This window comes from Glycine max, chromosome 15, assembly GCF_000004515.6.
Source record: "Glycine max cultivar Williams 82 chromosome 15, Glycine_max_v4.0, whole genome shotgun sequence".
Lineage (NCBI taxonomy): Eukaryota > Viridiplantae > Streptophyta > Magnoliopsida > Fabales > Fabaceae > Glycine > Glycine max.
In genome coordinates, this window is record NC_038251.2 from 16,634,682 (window position 1) to 16,648,993 (window position 14,312).

Genomic DNA, 14,312 nt, shown 5'->3' on the forward strand with positions numbered 1-14,312 from the left:
AAATTGTGACAAATATTTAAAATTAAAATATAAAAATATAAATCAGATATCATTTTCATTTTATTTTGTTAATTTTATTCTTTTTCTAATCTCTTTCTTTGTAAACGACGAATCCTAGAATAGTGTTAGGTGATACCTTTTAATAGCTGCAAATTTTTGCATATGCCATACGGATTGATGATTTGAATAAATTAGACACACACGACACGACATAAGCCCGTCATTAAGTCGAGATAGGACATTGGTGGCTGATCTGCTGCATAACATTTGTACCCATGGAAATGGGAAATGGGAAATGGGAAGTGAAGTACTAAACAAAGTATATTGCATGTACAAGATGTCTTCCGGTCTTTGAACTCTAAGTTTAAATATTCAATTTATATAATTTTTATTTTAAAATTACTTTTATCTTATATGAGTTACCTATAAGTTCACAAATAAAATTGATTAAGTTTGTGGACTTAATTGATCGAGTTTAAGTATTATTTATAATTATACAAATTTATAAAAAAAATCCATAATTTGTCGAGGCTACAGGCTTAACGAACGGACATGAAGTCGTACACCCACCCCTAATTACCATAACAGATTAAATTATCATTAATTTAAAGTACTTTTATTTTAATTTTTTAATGAGAACTTTAAAATAAATGTTCATTACTCATGAACTTTTATCTTATTGTGTTATAATTAATATTATTGAAGAATTTTATCATAGAAGAAATTATTATTATTATTATTATTATTATAAACATCTACTCCCAATTATTTAATTTAATGAAATTGATAAACTGTTATAAGTAACATTAAGTTGGATAAGTTCTTTTATTAGAAATAGCCAAGGCCTGATCCAAAAACAAACAGGCTACACTAATGATAAGAGCACTGCTAGGTGCACCCAACAATTGTTGTGAAAAGTCCTTTAAGCCCCTGAGTATTTTTTTTTTAAAAAAATAACTCTCTTGCCTCTCTCTCTCTCCCGCACTGCATCTTCTTCTTCCTCGGACCCTTCTGCTTCTTCAATTTTTTGCTTCTTCATTCTTCAGTCTTCCTCGGACCCTTTTCTGCTGCTTCATTCTTCTGTTCCACGATTGCATCTTCTTCATTCTTCTTCTTCTTCGCCTCCCAAGTGAACCTCCCAAGCCATTGTCGCCATTGTTGTCGTGATTAGGAGGAAGGTGTGGGTCTGCTTCTTCTTCGCGTTTCTGCTTCTTCTTCGAGGTAAGTTTCTTCTTCGCGTTTTATTTTTTCCACCATTGTTGCCAATGATGGCAAAAACCGCTATCGGGAAGTTGCTGGGTTTTTTACGGATCACCTGATCCGTAAGCATGTTTCGGATCAAGTTGATCCAGAAGATGCTTACGGATCAAGTGATCCGTAAACTATTTGTTAGTAGTTTATGGATCATGTGATCCGTAAGCATCTTCCGGATCAACTTGATCCGGAACATGCTTACGGATCAAGTGATCCATAAACTACTCAACATACTTTACAGATCACCTGATCCGTAAAAGTCACAACTTCATTTTAATTGAAAAAATGCCAAAATATATCTAAAATATTGCTTGCCTTATTTTGTTTTTGGTTGTTTCAATATTGTTGAACTTGAAAATTGTAATTTGCATCTAAAATATATCTTCATGACTAATTATTGACTCTTGGACACATTAGAAAAAAATCTTGTCCCGATTAGCAGCTAATATCGCTTTTTCGTAGACATACATATTAGTTAGGCTTGTTATATAAAGTATATGATGAATAGAATAAAACACACTTCAGTGGTTACATTTATGGGTCTATTTAGATAAACTTTTCTATATGTATTAGAAGAAAATGAGAAAGTAAAATGAAAAGAGCTTTTCTGATAACCTTGGTCAATCCACTTTACCTTGATGTTTCTTTCTCCTATAGATGCTTATATAGAAGTTTATCCACAAGGACAAATATAGAGGCCATCTCTAAACAAGTCCTTATCCACCTAATCCAAATTTCATTGAAACCAAGGTTATGCAACATATCAAACAAGAAACTCTAAGATATAGAATCATATGTTTTTTCATAGTCTATTTTAAGAATCAAACATTCATTTTTACAACACTTCACTTCTTCGACCACCTCATTAGCAATGATCACCCCATCAAGCATACTCCTCCATAGGAACACCCCTTGTCTCCCATCAATAACCGCACGCAACACACTCTTAAACCTCTATGACAAGACCTTAGATAAAAGTTTATAAATACAACCAATTAAGGAAATTGGTCGAAACCCACCAAGGCCTTGTGGATCTTTTACCTTAGGTATAAGTGTGATAGAAGATGGGTTACTTCCCCTAGGCAAAGACCCAAACCTATGGAAATCCTCAACACATCATCCCTAAGAAAGTGACAAAATTTCTTAATGAACGCCACCCCATTCAGTCTCGAACTCTTATTACCATTGCATTCCTTAGTGAATGCCACCCCTCCAAGTTTTGGTACAAATTATATATGATTCCTCTAGGCAAAGACCCAAAATGTTCATTTTCAGCTAGATGCTTTCAATGATTTTAGTCACTCACTTAACCATGCTTTCAATGATTTTAATCATTCTCATTTGTCATCTGGATTTGGTGGGTTTGTGAGACTCACGCATGTCAGCTTGTCTGATTCTAACTTTGAAGGGGATATTGCTTCTTAAATCTCTCATCTTTCCAAATCAGTGTCACTTATAAGCAATGCATATATCTTTTCAAAGTTCGAATATCCTTTTTCTACCAAGTAGTGCCTGAAAAAACATAATGCTTATATGCGTTAGACGCATGAAATTTGAGAGAATGAAATGAGTGATGGATTTTGCGGTACTCATTTGCAGATCATGGTTAGGACCAAAGGATTAGGTCGTGTCTTAGGTTAGGTTACTGGCAGAGGTGTGGGCAGAGGAGATCGTGATGATTTCGATGATGTTTCGCAACATTGATGGCCTACTGCATCCGTACAGAGGCAGCGAGTCGCTGTGACTGCGACGCACGATGAGCCAGTGGTCCCTGCGCCAAATGTTGAGCCTGATGTATTTCTGGATGACCAGATGGAGGCACCAGCTGATTCTGAGGACATTGTGGCATGGGGGATTTTCGAGTGGTCCGAGCGACCCATCCGTGTTGACCCAGTATACGGATCACGTTGCTTGTAGCGTATGAACGGGAGAGGTATTTATAATATTTATTTTTAGTTACTTGTAAATTATACTTTATGATTGAAATTAGTTTTCCTTTAAATGATAATTTTAACGAATTTTGCGTTCCTTTATACTTCAATTCAGGAGCGTCTTGAGTTGAAATTATCCTCTCATGGGAGGAAGATCCATAGTTTAGGCAGGTCTGTCCCTTCCATTAAGGGACATGTTGCTGGTACAGGACTAAGTCCTCTCGCGTGTTCGGTAGACACCGGCGATCGGGGACTTTTGTCCGCGTTTGTGGAGTGGTGGCACCGGGAGACGTCTAGTTTCCATTTCCCGGTGGGAGAGCTGACCATCACGTTGGATGACGTCTCCTCGCTTCTCCATCTGCCCGTGGTTAGCGACTTACACGCCTTTGAGCCCTTGCATGTGGACGATGCGGTTCAGATGTTGGTGGACTTATTGATGGTCTCTGCAGAGTCTGTCAGGGCTGAGACAGCCCAGTGTCGTGGACCGTATGTACACCTGCAATGGGTACGTGATATATATGAGCGCCGATGCCAGGCAGGTCATTGGACAACTGCGACTCGCGCATATCTTCTTCATCTTCTGGGTTGCACTCTGTTTGCTAACAAGAGTGCAACCAATGTGCATGTTGACTACTTGGAGACCCTTCGTGACCTCAGTATGACGGAGAGGTACGCCTGGGGAGTGGCTGCTCTGGTGCATATGTACGACCAGCTGAACGATGCATCTATGAGCCACAGCCGACAGCTTGGTGGTTACATCACACTGCTACAGGTAACAAATATGTTTTTCATTCGTTCAGGCTCAACAATGTTCAACTTTAAATTTTGTTACACTTTCATTATTAATGTTTATAATTTTGATGTTACATCCGTAGTTCTAGATTTACGAGTACTTTCCGTCACTCACGGACTCCACTGCTGATCAGGACTACGACGAGGATTCTCCGCGTGCGTGTAGGTGGATTACGACGAAGAAGACCGTGAAGAGCATTCGTACGCCGGCGTACAGGGAGCGCCTGGACCGACTCCAAATTCTGGATGTCTGTTGGATCCCGTATGAGGAGCACCAATCAGTTTGGGACTTCCACGTCAGATCATGCTATTCCGGTCTCTTGCGCTGGGGGTCTGTTGTTGTTTATTACCGACCAGAGAGGGTCGGGACTCGTGCGGCAGTTTGGATACACGCAGATCATTCCTGCTCCTCCTGTCGATTCATGGGTCTTGTATGATGATATAAACGACAGGTTGATACACTACTCGGATCATATCGTTCCAGCAGGTGAGGTGTGCGTTGTGCCAGGTTAGTGTGCCAATGACTACATGGACTAGTTCTTCCGCATCTCGCATCCTTTCATGACACCAGGCCACACATCAGATCCTCTGCCTAATGGTCACGCCCCGCAGCCCCGAGTCGTCCCTCAGGCCCCACAGACGGATATTCCTCACGTGCCGGAGGAGCATCATCGACATCTGTGGAGGAGCCTAGACATGCAGTGGTAAGTAATACTAATAATTTACGTCATTTACCTCAATATTTGCATAATAATTTGTGTAATCAGTTTGTTTTATATGTAACAGGAAGTTTGTGATGACATTGTTGAGAGGTTGGAGCGCCATCTGAGTCTAGGGGTGATCACGCCAGGCTCATCGACACATGAGGTGATCGAAGAATGTCTGAGGTTGGCCAGGAGTGTGACACAGGACCATCTAGTATATGTTAGGTCTAGATGCAGGCAGCACACGGATCAAGCGTAGTTTATTTACATATTTTATATTGATATTCCATGTATATACAGATATTATACATGAACCCATTTCATGAATATTGTTGGTTTTATTTATTTTCATTAGTAATGTTAGTTTTATTTATTTCCATTGATTGTGTATTCCATTTGTGTCTATATACACACGTGTTATTAAAATGGTCTAGTTAACTTAGTTATAGTATATGTAAATTATTATAAATGGTCTATTAACTTAGTTTACCAACTAATAAAAAATAATTTTAAATATAACTTTAAATATAATTGAAATAAAGAAGTTGAAAAGGGTGTAGAAAAAAATAAATTAAACAAAAAATGGACATCATGAGTAGAGGTCATACAAAAAAATAAATTAATATTTTCATAGAAAAAAAATTAAACAAAAAATGGACATCATTCGTTATCTAAGATCCTTATTTTATATAACGTACTAATATTTTTAAATTCTCTTATAATTATTATTTTCCCTCTTATACTAATGATCATGTAAAAAATGTATTATAAAGTAGTTAGTATTTTAATTTTTAATACAATACTAATTATTTTTTTTATTCTTTATAATATTAATGATATGATTAATTATAAAAATAAAAAGTAAATTTATGATGATAATATTAATTTTATAAAATTATTATTATCTTTTATCTATTTATTGATTTTTATTAATATGTATAAAATAATCTTAAACAATAATTATAATGGGATTGAGTAAGTATTTTAATATCATCTTCTAAATAAATTGATTCTAAAAAAATATATTAAAAAATTAATTATTTATAATAAATCAATATTTATAAATATATTATAATTAATAAAATAAATAAATAAATTTAATTTTATTATAATTAATAAAATAAATGTCTTTAAATGTATAAATTATATTATAAAATAAATGTCTTTAAATATCTTTAAATGTATAATTAATAAATTATTATTTTTCCTCTTACGAATCAAGTTGATACGTACGTTGATCCGTAAGAGACTTACAGATCAACTTGATCCGAAAGTCTCTTACAGATCAAATTGATCCGTAAGTATCTTACGGATCAACATACGAATCAACTTAATCCGTAAGCGGAAAAATAAGTAAGGACAATTTTATTAGAATGCTGGGTGTACGAGCAATAATGCTGAGTTCACATAACAACACTCTAATGATAATGAGCCAAGCCCAAATCATAATAGACAAGGTGTAGGGTGTGATACTATAAAAAAAGAAGACAAACAAGGTTCAAAATTCTGACGGTGGCCAGGGTGGACCACTACCATTGGTGGTCTACCATGAATCATAATTAATTACCTTTGGATTGATCTCTTCCTTCAAAATATTATAGTTCGCCCTCCATAGCACCAGTATCCCTTGTTGTAGGAGCAATTTCTGATGACAATGTTTCATTTCTTTTTTCCTTGTTGCCTCACGCTTACCACACCCATCTCTCCCATAACCTCATTACCACCACCATACGTCAATTGGATCATCAAATTTGAAAAACGGAGCACAATATTGAAACAACAAATGTCACATTAAAGGAAAATAAGTGACAAATCTAGACTCATAGTAAAAAAATTATGAAGAATCACCAATATCAATTTATCATACGATTCAAACTAGAAAAAAAAATCAGAATTCAAAGTTGTGTCTAGTAAATGAGGATGAGATGATTGCTAGGTTAGAATTTGTGGTGCATGGAGGATCACCTATTAAGGTGGTACCCCAGAAGTAGTCTAGAGTCCTAATCCACCATCTGAGGCTTTTACGTGAACAGTAGAATAGTGGCAAGGTGCAAAGTGGTTCTACCCATGTGAAGGAAAAAAGAAAGTAGACACTCATCAACACAGAGAGGGTGCAAGAGAAGCTAAACACACAGGAATCAAGAGGCTAAGCAGGTGAGATGGACCATTAATTTTGACAGCTCTACATAAAATGACATGACCAGGTCATAACATTGAAGGATACATTTAGTCTTGGGAATCACGAGTACCTTGTGTACAAAAAGGGTCTTGAGTGAGTCGACCAATTGATGTGTAGCATGGCTTGGTACATCATGTAAATTAAACAAAGTAAATGAATTATCTATCTTCTTACTATTTTTCACCTTAAATTATCCTTTTATTTTATTTCTAAAATTACATTCAATGTTTTATGAATAAAATATATAATTTTCTTAATTTAATTTTTATAGTATAGCAATTAACAATATTTATTTATTAGAAATTCTTTAAAAATTTGGTTTTTAATAATCGAATAGCATGTATAATTCATGTAATTGATGATAAGATTTTAATTTGGTGTAGCTAGTTGTTTATTTATTAAACTTATTATTAAATTTTTCCATCGTCCATCAAATTATGTCCTTACAATTATAGATATTTTATTTTGTAAAAATGAAAATATTCATGTTTAATTATTTTATCTTTTTACGTACATACTATTATTTTGATTTTATATATAAGGTATACAGAGGCAATTTTTATACGTCAAAGATTTTATCAATTAACCTAGTATTTTTTTTTTAGAAAGGAAATTAACCTAGTGTTAACTCACAGAAAATCTCACTTTAGCATAGAAATTACATGTTAAATACCAAAAGAAGCAAGGTTCGTGTAGAATGGTTCCCCAGTCTAATTAGCTGCAAGGGAAATATCCCCTTGAATGCAATATATATGCTAGTACCCCATCCCACACCCGAATGCGCATTCCAGTATATATATATATTAATAGTACGAGACAGCAGTGATCAAACTCAACCACATGCCTCACAAAAACTAGGGTGAAACTTTACCAAAATGCAATAACATTGAGATGTCAATAGTCTGATCCCAACAATTAAACCTTCAAATAATTAAATTTACCTTCAAATAATAATATATGAACACCCACTCGGTGCATACACCTAGCTACTTGCCACTCTTCAGTATTTCTTTCAATTGACCTCCTTCTTTTGTCACAATATATAATCCACTCCTTTATCTCTTCATCTCTCTAGCTAGGTGTAGAATAATATTATTTTTCTTTTACTTTATACATATTGCAAAACACTCTGTCCCTTCCATTCACGTAGAAATGATAAAAAAGCACAACATGGTTGAAAGAACTTGTCCACCTTATTACTTCACCATAGGAACTAGCAAAAACAATTATCACGGTCATTGTGTATTTCATAGGCTACCTGTCTTGGCACGACAAATTAAACTTAGATAACCTCACAACTTTAGGTCTAATCACAGGATTTGGAGATTCCGTGGGATTGGTACCTACGGAATTTTCGGAGTACCATGGAGATTGAACACTAGACATGCTAGTTGTTGTCATACTTGTGCTTGGAAATTCGTTCTTATTGTTTTGGTTCTCTTCTGCCTCCTTTCTCAAATAGGTATTCCAGTAGTTCTTGATCTCTTCTTCGGTGCGTCCTGGTAATCGTCCAGCAATGATAGACCATCTGCGGCACGTATAGTTACTTAAACAACCAATCAATAATGAAAGAACTAAACATTTTTATCAAAGCTATTGTTCTCTAAACATAAATCAAGTTACATTAAACCCATTTTTAACTAAACTTACAAAGTCAAGTTGAACCAAACTCCTTGTCTGTACTTAGATTTAACATATCTTATGTTGAATCTGTTTTCTCTTTATAATTGATAATACTGCTTTGTTTTGCATTTCAAAAAAAAAAAAAAAAAAAAGAGTTCAACAAAACTTCACTTTTAAAACTATAATCCAAACACAAAATTTGGCTCAGGCTTAATTGCGGTTTTAGTTCTCATGCAACTGTGTTTGGGGAATTTTGGCCTCTTAATAATTTTTAGTTGCTCAAATTTTGGTTTCCATACTCTTAAATTGTACATCGTAATTAAAACATGATATAGGAGGTGATGATGAGGGTCGGTCTCAATTTTTGTTCTTACAAACTTTTCAGGGTCGGTCTGAATAAGTCCCGGCTTAAATTAGTTTATTTTAGAGAAATATATTAGAAAAATTAGAAAACTTGAAAAAAGACACGAATATATCTGAAAAAAAAAACTAAAACTAACGTCCAATAACTTAAATTTCATGAACCTGTATAGAAAAACAATGACAGGTGATTAATTGGATATGTATAGGAGATTAAGAATTACTAGGATTAAAAATTCTTCTACTTCTCAAAAATTTGAGAAGAATCGAGTAAAGCGCAGTACCTATTCCCCAAGAGCTTATGCAGTCTGATTATGAGTTCATGTTCATCTAAAGAAATGTTTCCTCTAGATATGGTTGGCTTAAGATAGTTCAACCATCGTTGTTTGCAACTCTCACCACATCGTTTCAAGCCTATTTAAAGCAAATAAAAGAAAAATTAAGGAAAACAATAAAATAAAACAAAAATGCAAAGGAAAATGGTAATTATAATTAGACTTCTGCACTTTCTGTTTATACGTTATATATGTACCAGCTCTTTTAGGAAGGTTTCTCCAATTTCCTTCTCCACGGACTTGAACATAGTTCAAAAGAATTTCGTCTTCATGAGAAGACCAAGCTTCTTCTTTTTCAGCACTGTCGTCCTTCGTTTCCATGTGGGAACCTGAAAATGCATCATATTTTATCTGTTTGCTGCATTTATAACCATATGAAAAGAAAGGCTTCAAAAAAGCTAAGGACAAAAGTTTCTCTGTCGGTCATTATCATCACTTCACAACATATATTTTATATGAATAAATTACCTCGTGGTTAAACTCAACTTCGTATTCAGTAGGTATTTGTAAGTTTGTTAGTGTCATCACCTTCTGATTCTGACTGTTGTTAATAATTCACCAAATATTAATAATATCACGAAAGCTCAATTGTACCTGTGACAGCTTTTCCGCAATGTAGAATTGTTTGCTATTGATATGTTTGATTAATGGAGAAAAAGTGGGAGAAAAGAAAATAGAATAGAAGAAAAATACATGGATAATAAATTATTCTTTTCGTAATAATACATAAATTAAGTTACTTTTTATTTTAAATATTTTATTATTACTTTTTTCTATCTATTCCTTTTTATTGCATCAAAAATTCTATTATACCTATAATTTTATTTTATTTTTTTCTTTCTCTAAGTGTTGGATGACAAAAATTCTATCAAACATTTTTTTCAATACAGAAGTGAAAAAAAAAAAGAGAAGAAAAAGTTGTTTTTTTAGATTTTTTTAAAAATTTTCTATTCTTTTAACTTAATTATTCTAATTCAAATTTTAAATTTTCCACTCCTTCCTTGCTTTCCTTCCGTCTAACCAAACTATAGGTATGATCCTGTTAACATTATAAAGAAGCATATGTTGTATTATGGGATAATGTCTGTCATTAGATTAAGTTAATAAAAAAATTTAAGCGTTTGTTTAAAACTTAGATGTATTACTATTGTTTTAAGTAATTTTAAGAAGAGGTGAATACGCATGTATATAGAGATTCCGACTCATGTAAAAATACTCTCTTTTACGAGAGAACATGACAATAACTCATAATAACCATTAGTTCAAAATTAAAAATAATATAAGTTGAGATTAAAATATTTAAAATTTTAAATTAAAATTTAATGTATTATTAAATTTTTTAAAGATTAATAAAAACAATAAACAAATATATAAATATTTCAATTATCACTTCATAAGATATCTCAATTAGTTTATTATCATGATCATTATTACATCCACCACCATAATGGTTGTTCTTATAATTATCATTGTCAATCGCCACCACCTTTGCATCCATGATTGTTGTTGTCATTATCATCAATGAGAATTGAGATATTTTAGGATGTGATTCGTTTGGTGAATTTGTTAGAGATTTAATGGTTATACTAAATTTTAATTTGAATTTTTAATATTTTAATCTCAACCATCTATTTTTTTTAATCTTGATCTAATGGTTCTTATTAATTATTTTTATGTTCTCACATAAAAAAGTGTTTTCAAAGGATCCGTGTTCAATACAATATGCATATGGAGACAGATGTATCATACGAGAATAATTATCTTATGTAAGGATAAGAATGACTAACCTCATATTAAAATAAAAGGTCAATATCAAAGTATTTTAAATTCAAATTAATATCTCATTTAACCATAAAATCTTTATAAGATTTATCAAATAAAAAATCTAATATCTTAAAGATTAATTTAAGACTTCTTAAAATATCCGAAACTCATCATTATTGTTATGGGTGTTTCCACCACAACTGTCATGATCGTCACCACAACTATCACTATGCACATTGTCATCACCAACATAATTGTTGTCGTCATTACTGTCACCACCAACATTATGATCATTCTCATGATCATTGTTGTCCCCACCAATGTAGTGGCGGTCATATTAGTGGAAACAACGGTGATTATAACAGCGATGATGGTGGTGATGATTGTAACGATGATAGTGATTATAATGACAATCTTAACATAAATTAAATATTTAAAATATTTAATTTTTTGTTTGATAAATATTATAAAAAAATTATAATTAAATGAATGTTTAATTTAAATTTAAATGTTTCAATCTTAAAATTTCATTTTAATCTAATAAATTAACTATTTTTATTTTCACATAAAAAGATAAGATGATGACCACTTATATGATCCATCACCTAGATAGATAAGGGAGGGAGAGGAAACCTTGTTCAATTGTAAGACAACAAAGTCATTTTTAACAAATGGTATGGGCTAGATTTATCCGACCATTTAAATATACGAAGTTTTATTTGTATAATATTTTTTATTTGTATAACCTTTTTATAATTAAAAGACACGTAATAAGAAAATAATGAATAATGTGAACTAAAATTAATAATAAATTATAAAAATGTGTGTAAAAATTAAAATGAAATATTGATTTATATAATTTGTTTTATAATAAAAAAATGTATGAAATAATATGATTGATATATATCGTAACATAAAAATTATTGATATAAAAAATAAAAAATATTATAAAAATGCAATAAAAATAATATACCCTAATCTATAATAAGAGTCCGACGGTGATGCGACAATACCTTGATAGCTTATGTTATATTTGGCTTTTCTAAAATTAATATAACAGTACATGATTCATTGGTTTGTGGCTGACAAAAAATTAGGGTTAAAATTTTGCGCATGCATTCTTATCCTTGATGGTCACCAATTCATAATGGTGGGCCAAACTGGAGTCCATTATTGGTACGTAGTACGTAGAGATAACAGAAAAAAAAAAAGCCATACGTTTTCAATTAGTTTTCTTTTTATAATAAAACTAGTTTAAAACTTTAAACTCATTCGAGGATATTAATTACGAAATGAATGAAAAATAATAATACAATAAATAAAATAATTAAATGAAATATATATATATATATATATATATATATATAATTAATAAAAAATTATTTATAGTAAAAAAGTATTCTTTTTGTTTATTTTTTGTCTTAATGAACTTTACATTTTATTTTCTTTTATAAAAATATTTTTATTATGAATTTGATATACATTACTAAATAAGAATTACTGTTTGGTTTATATTTTTATATCACTCACGAAATATAAATAGAATTTGGCATCACATGTTGTAAAGTCTAAAACACCCTTCTTTCATTGCCTAACAGAGGAGAAATATAATCTCATTTTGTAATAAATGATGTGGCACTCATGTTTCTGGTAACTTTTAGTTAACGTGATTGATATCAATTACAAGAAAACATAAAATGAAGCATAAAATTCAATTAAATAATATTTTTGAAATTTTTGTGTAATTTCAACACTTATTCACTTAATTCAACTAATTAAAACTCAGTGTGTGTTGTGAAACAGATATTAAAGAGTTTTTACTATTTTATGTGAGCAAATATCAAATATTTCATGAAAACTAATACATGAGTCATTATTAACCATAATTCATTTTTTGTGTCTATTTATATCGATCGATATAACATGTAACAAATGATGTTGAGAAGAGAGATAATGTTAATGTACAAGCTGTTGTATAAGTTGTTGTACAAATAACATTTATCTTTTGTGAAATTTAGAATTAATTATATGTTCCTTGTATTAAAATAATATTATTTTATTTGGTATCGTATTATGTGCTCTTTATAAGAAGCAATTATGGGGTAGGAAAATACCCAAAACCACCGCCACATATGTTAAATGACTAATCTATCATCGCCAAGTCATTAGTGTCTTAATCAGATCATTAGGCACACCCATTTTAATTAATTAGAAACTTCTATCAAGTGGGTTAACATTTCCTTACAAATGGTTAAAGCTTTCCACCCTTACTCCTAAATGGAAAGAAATTGAATGAAGCCACCTCATTGGCTCACTCATTTGGATGACAATAACCAAACACTTTGGGGGAGGATTTGAAATTAAAGTCGTCTTGAAGACTTTTTCGAGCTCAAGACTATACTTAAGCTCCTAACTCTACATTTTTTTGTTATTGAATTATATAAGTGCAGTTTTTACATCAGTCCAAATATTAACTGATGTAAAAATGACTTCTCTACATTGATGCAAACAAGTTGTATTTAAAGCTCGACATAAAATGGTATTTTTATAGTAGTGATCCCATTCTAGTCAATTCAATGTGATTTGAATAGGATAGTTCAGTTTTAATTGACACACTATTACCTACATTTTAACTTTCTTAATGATTAGTAGATAGCTAAATGAGTTTCAAACCTTACATCCAGATAGTGTCTTACGTACTCACATATTTTGCTTCATATCTGATTTGTATAACAAGAATAGCTAAGAGTTTTTGGTATATTAAAAGTTAAAACACTAAAAAGATTTCAGATTCAAATATTTTGGTTTTTATATAAATAAGGAGTTTCTTATCTAGTTTCTTCATTTTTAGTTTTGTCTCTATATATTGAGAATACATTAAAATTAATAAATAAACCATACTAATTACTAAATATCAAATTCTTTTAATACAAGAACATTACCACAATTATTTATTAAAGATTGCTCAGTTTGTTAACCGTATAATATCACATATAAACTCATTTTTATATTGAACTATAACCATAGATATTATATAAATAAAAATGTTGTTATATCTTAATTTTAGGATTTATAATATATCAGTTTGATTCAATTTAGTTCGATTTTGAAGGCACCAACAAAAAATTGAACCGATTGGTTTCATTAAAAAAAATCGATTAAAAAAATTGATTTGCTTCGATTTTCAACTTTTTAAATAAGATTTCAAGTTTTTCTTTTTGGTGGTTTGGATTTAAATATCGTATGGTTAGAGCTGGCAAAATGAGTTGGATCTATGAGGACCATTGGCCCATGGCCATCAGGTTGAGTTGAACTGAAAAAATTGTTAGCCCAAATAGAATCTGATCTATTTTGACCAATATTTTTTTAA

The 14,312-nt window shown here is 31.5% G+C and overlaps 1 protein-coding gene across 2 annotated transcripts; it reads right to left on the reverse strand.

The window, feature by feature from the left end:
* Nucleotides 1-7,777: 7,777 nt before the first annotated feature.
* MYB121 (transcription factor MYBZ1) lies at nt 7,778-9,537 on the reverse strand. 2 transcript variants are annotated; one of them, XM_041009477.1, is made up of 3 exons: nt 9,376-9,537; nt 9,128-9,257; nt 7,778-8,406 (listed from the first exon to the last, which is right to left on the reverse strand). In XM_041009477.1, exons 1-3 carry the CDS (start codon nt 9,497-9,499, stop codon nt 8,115-8,117), a joined length of 546 nt encoding a protein of 181 aa, XP_040865411.1. In that variant the 5' UTR covers nt 9,500-9,537; the 3' UTR covers nt 7,778-8,114. The 2 variants fall into 2 exon arrangements, with proteins under 2 accessions (XP_040865411.1, NP_001237452.2); NM_001250523.2 differs by having other exon boundaries at nt 7,889-8,388; nt 9,376-9,499.
* Between the last annotated feature and the right edge of the window lie 4,775 nt (nt 9,538-14,312).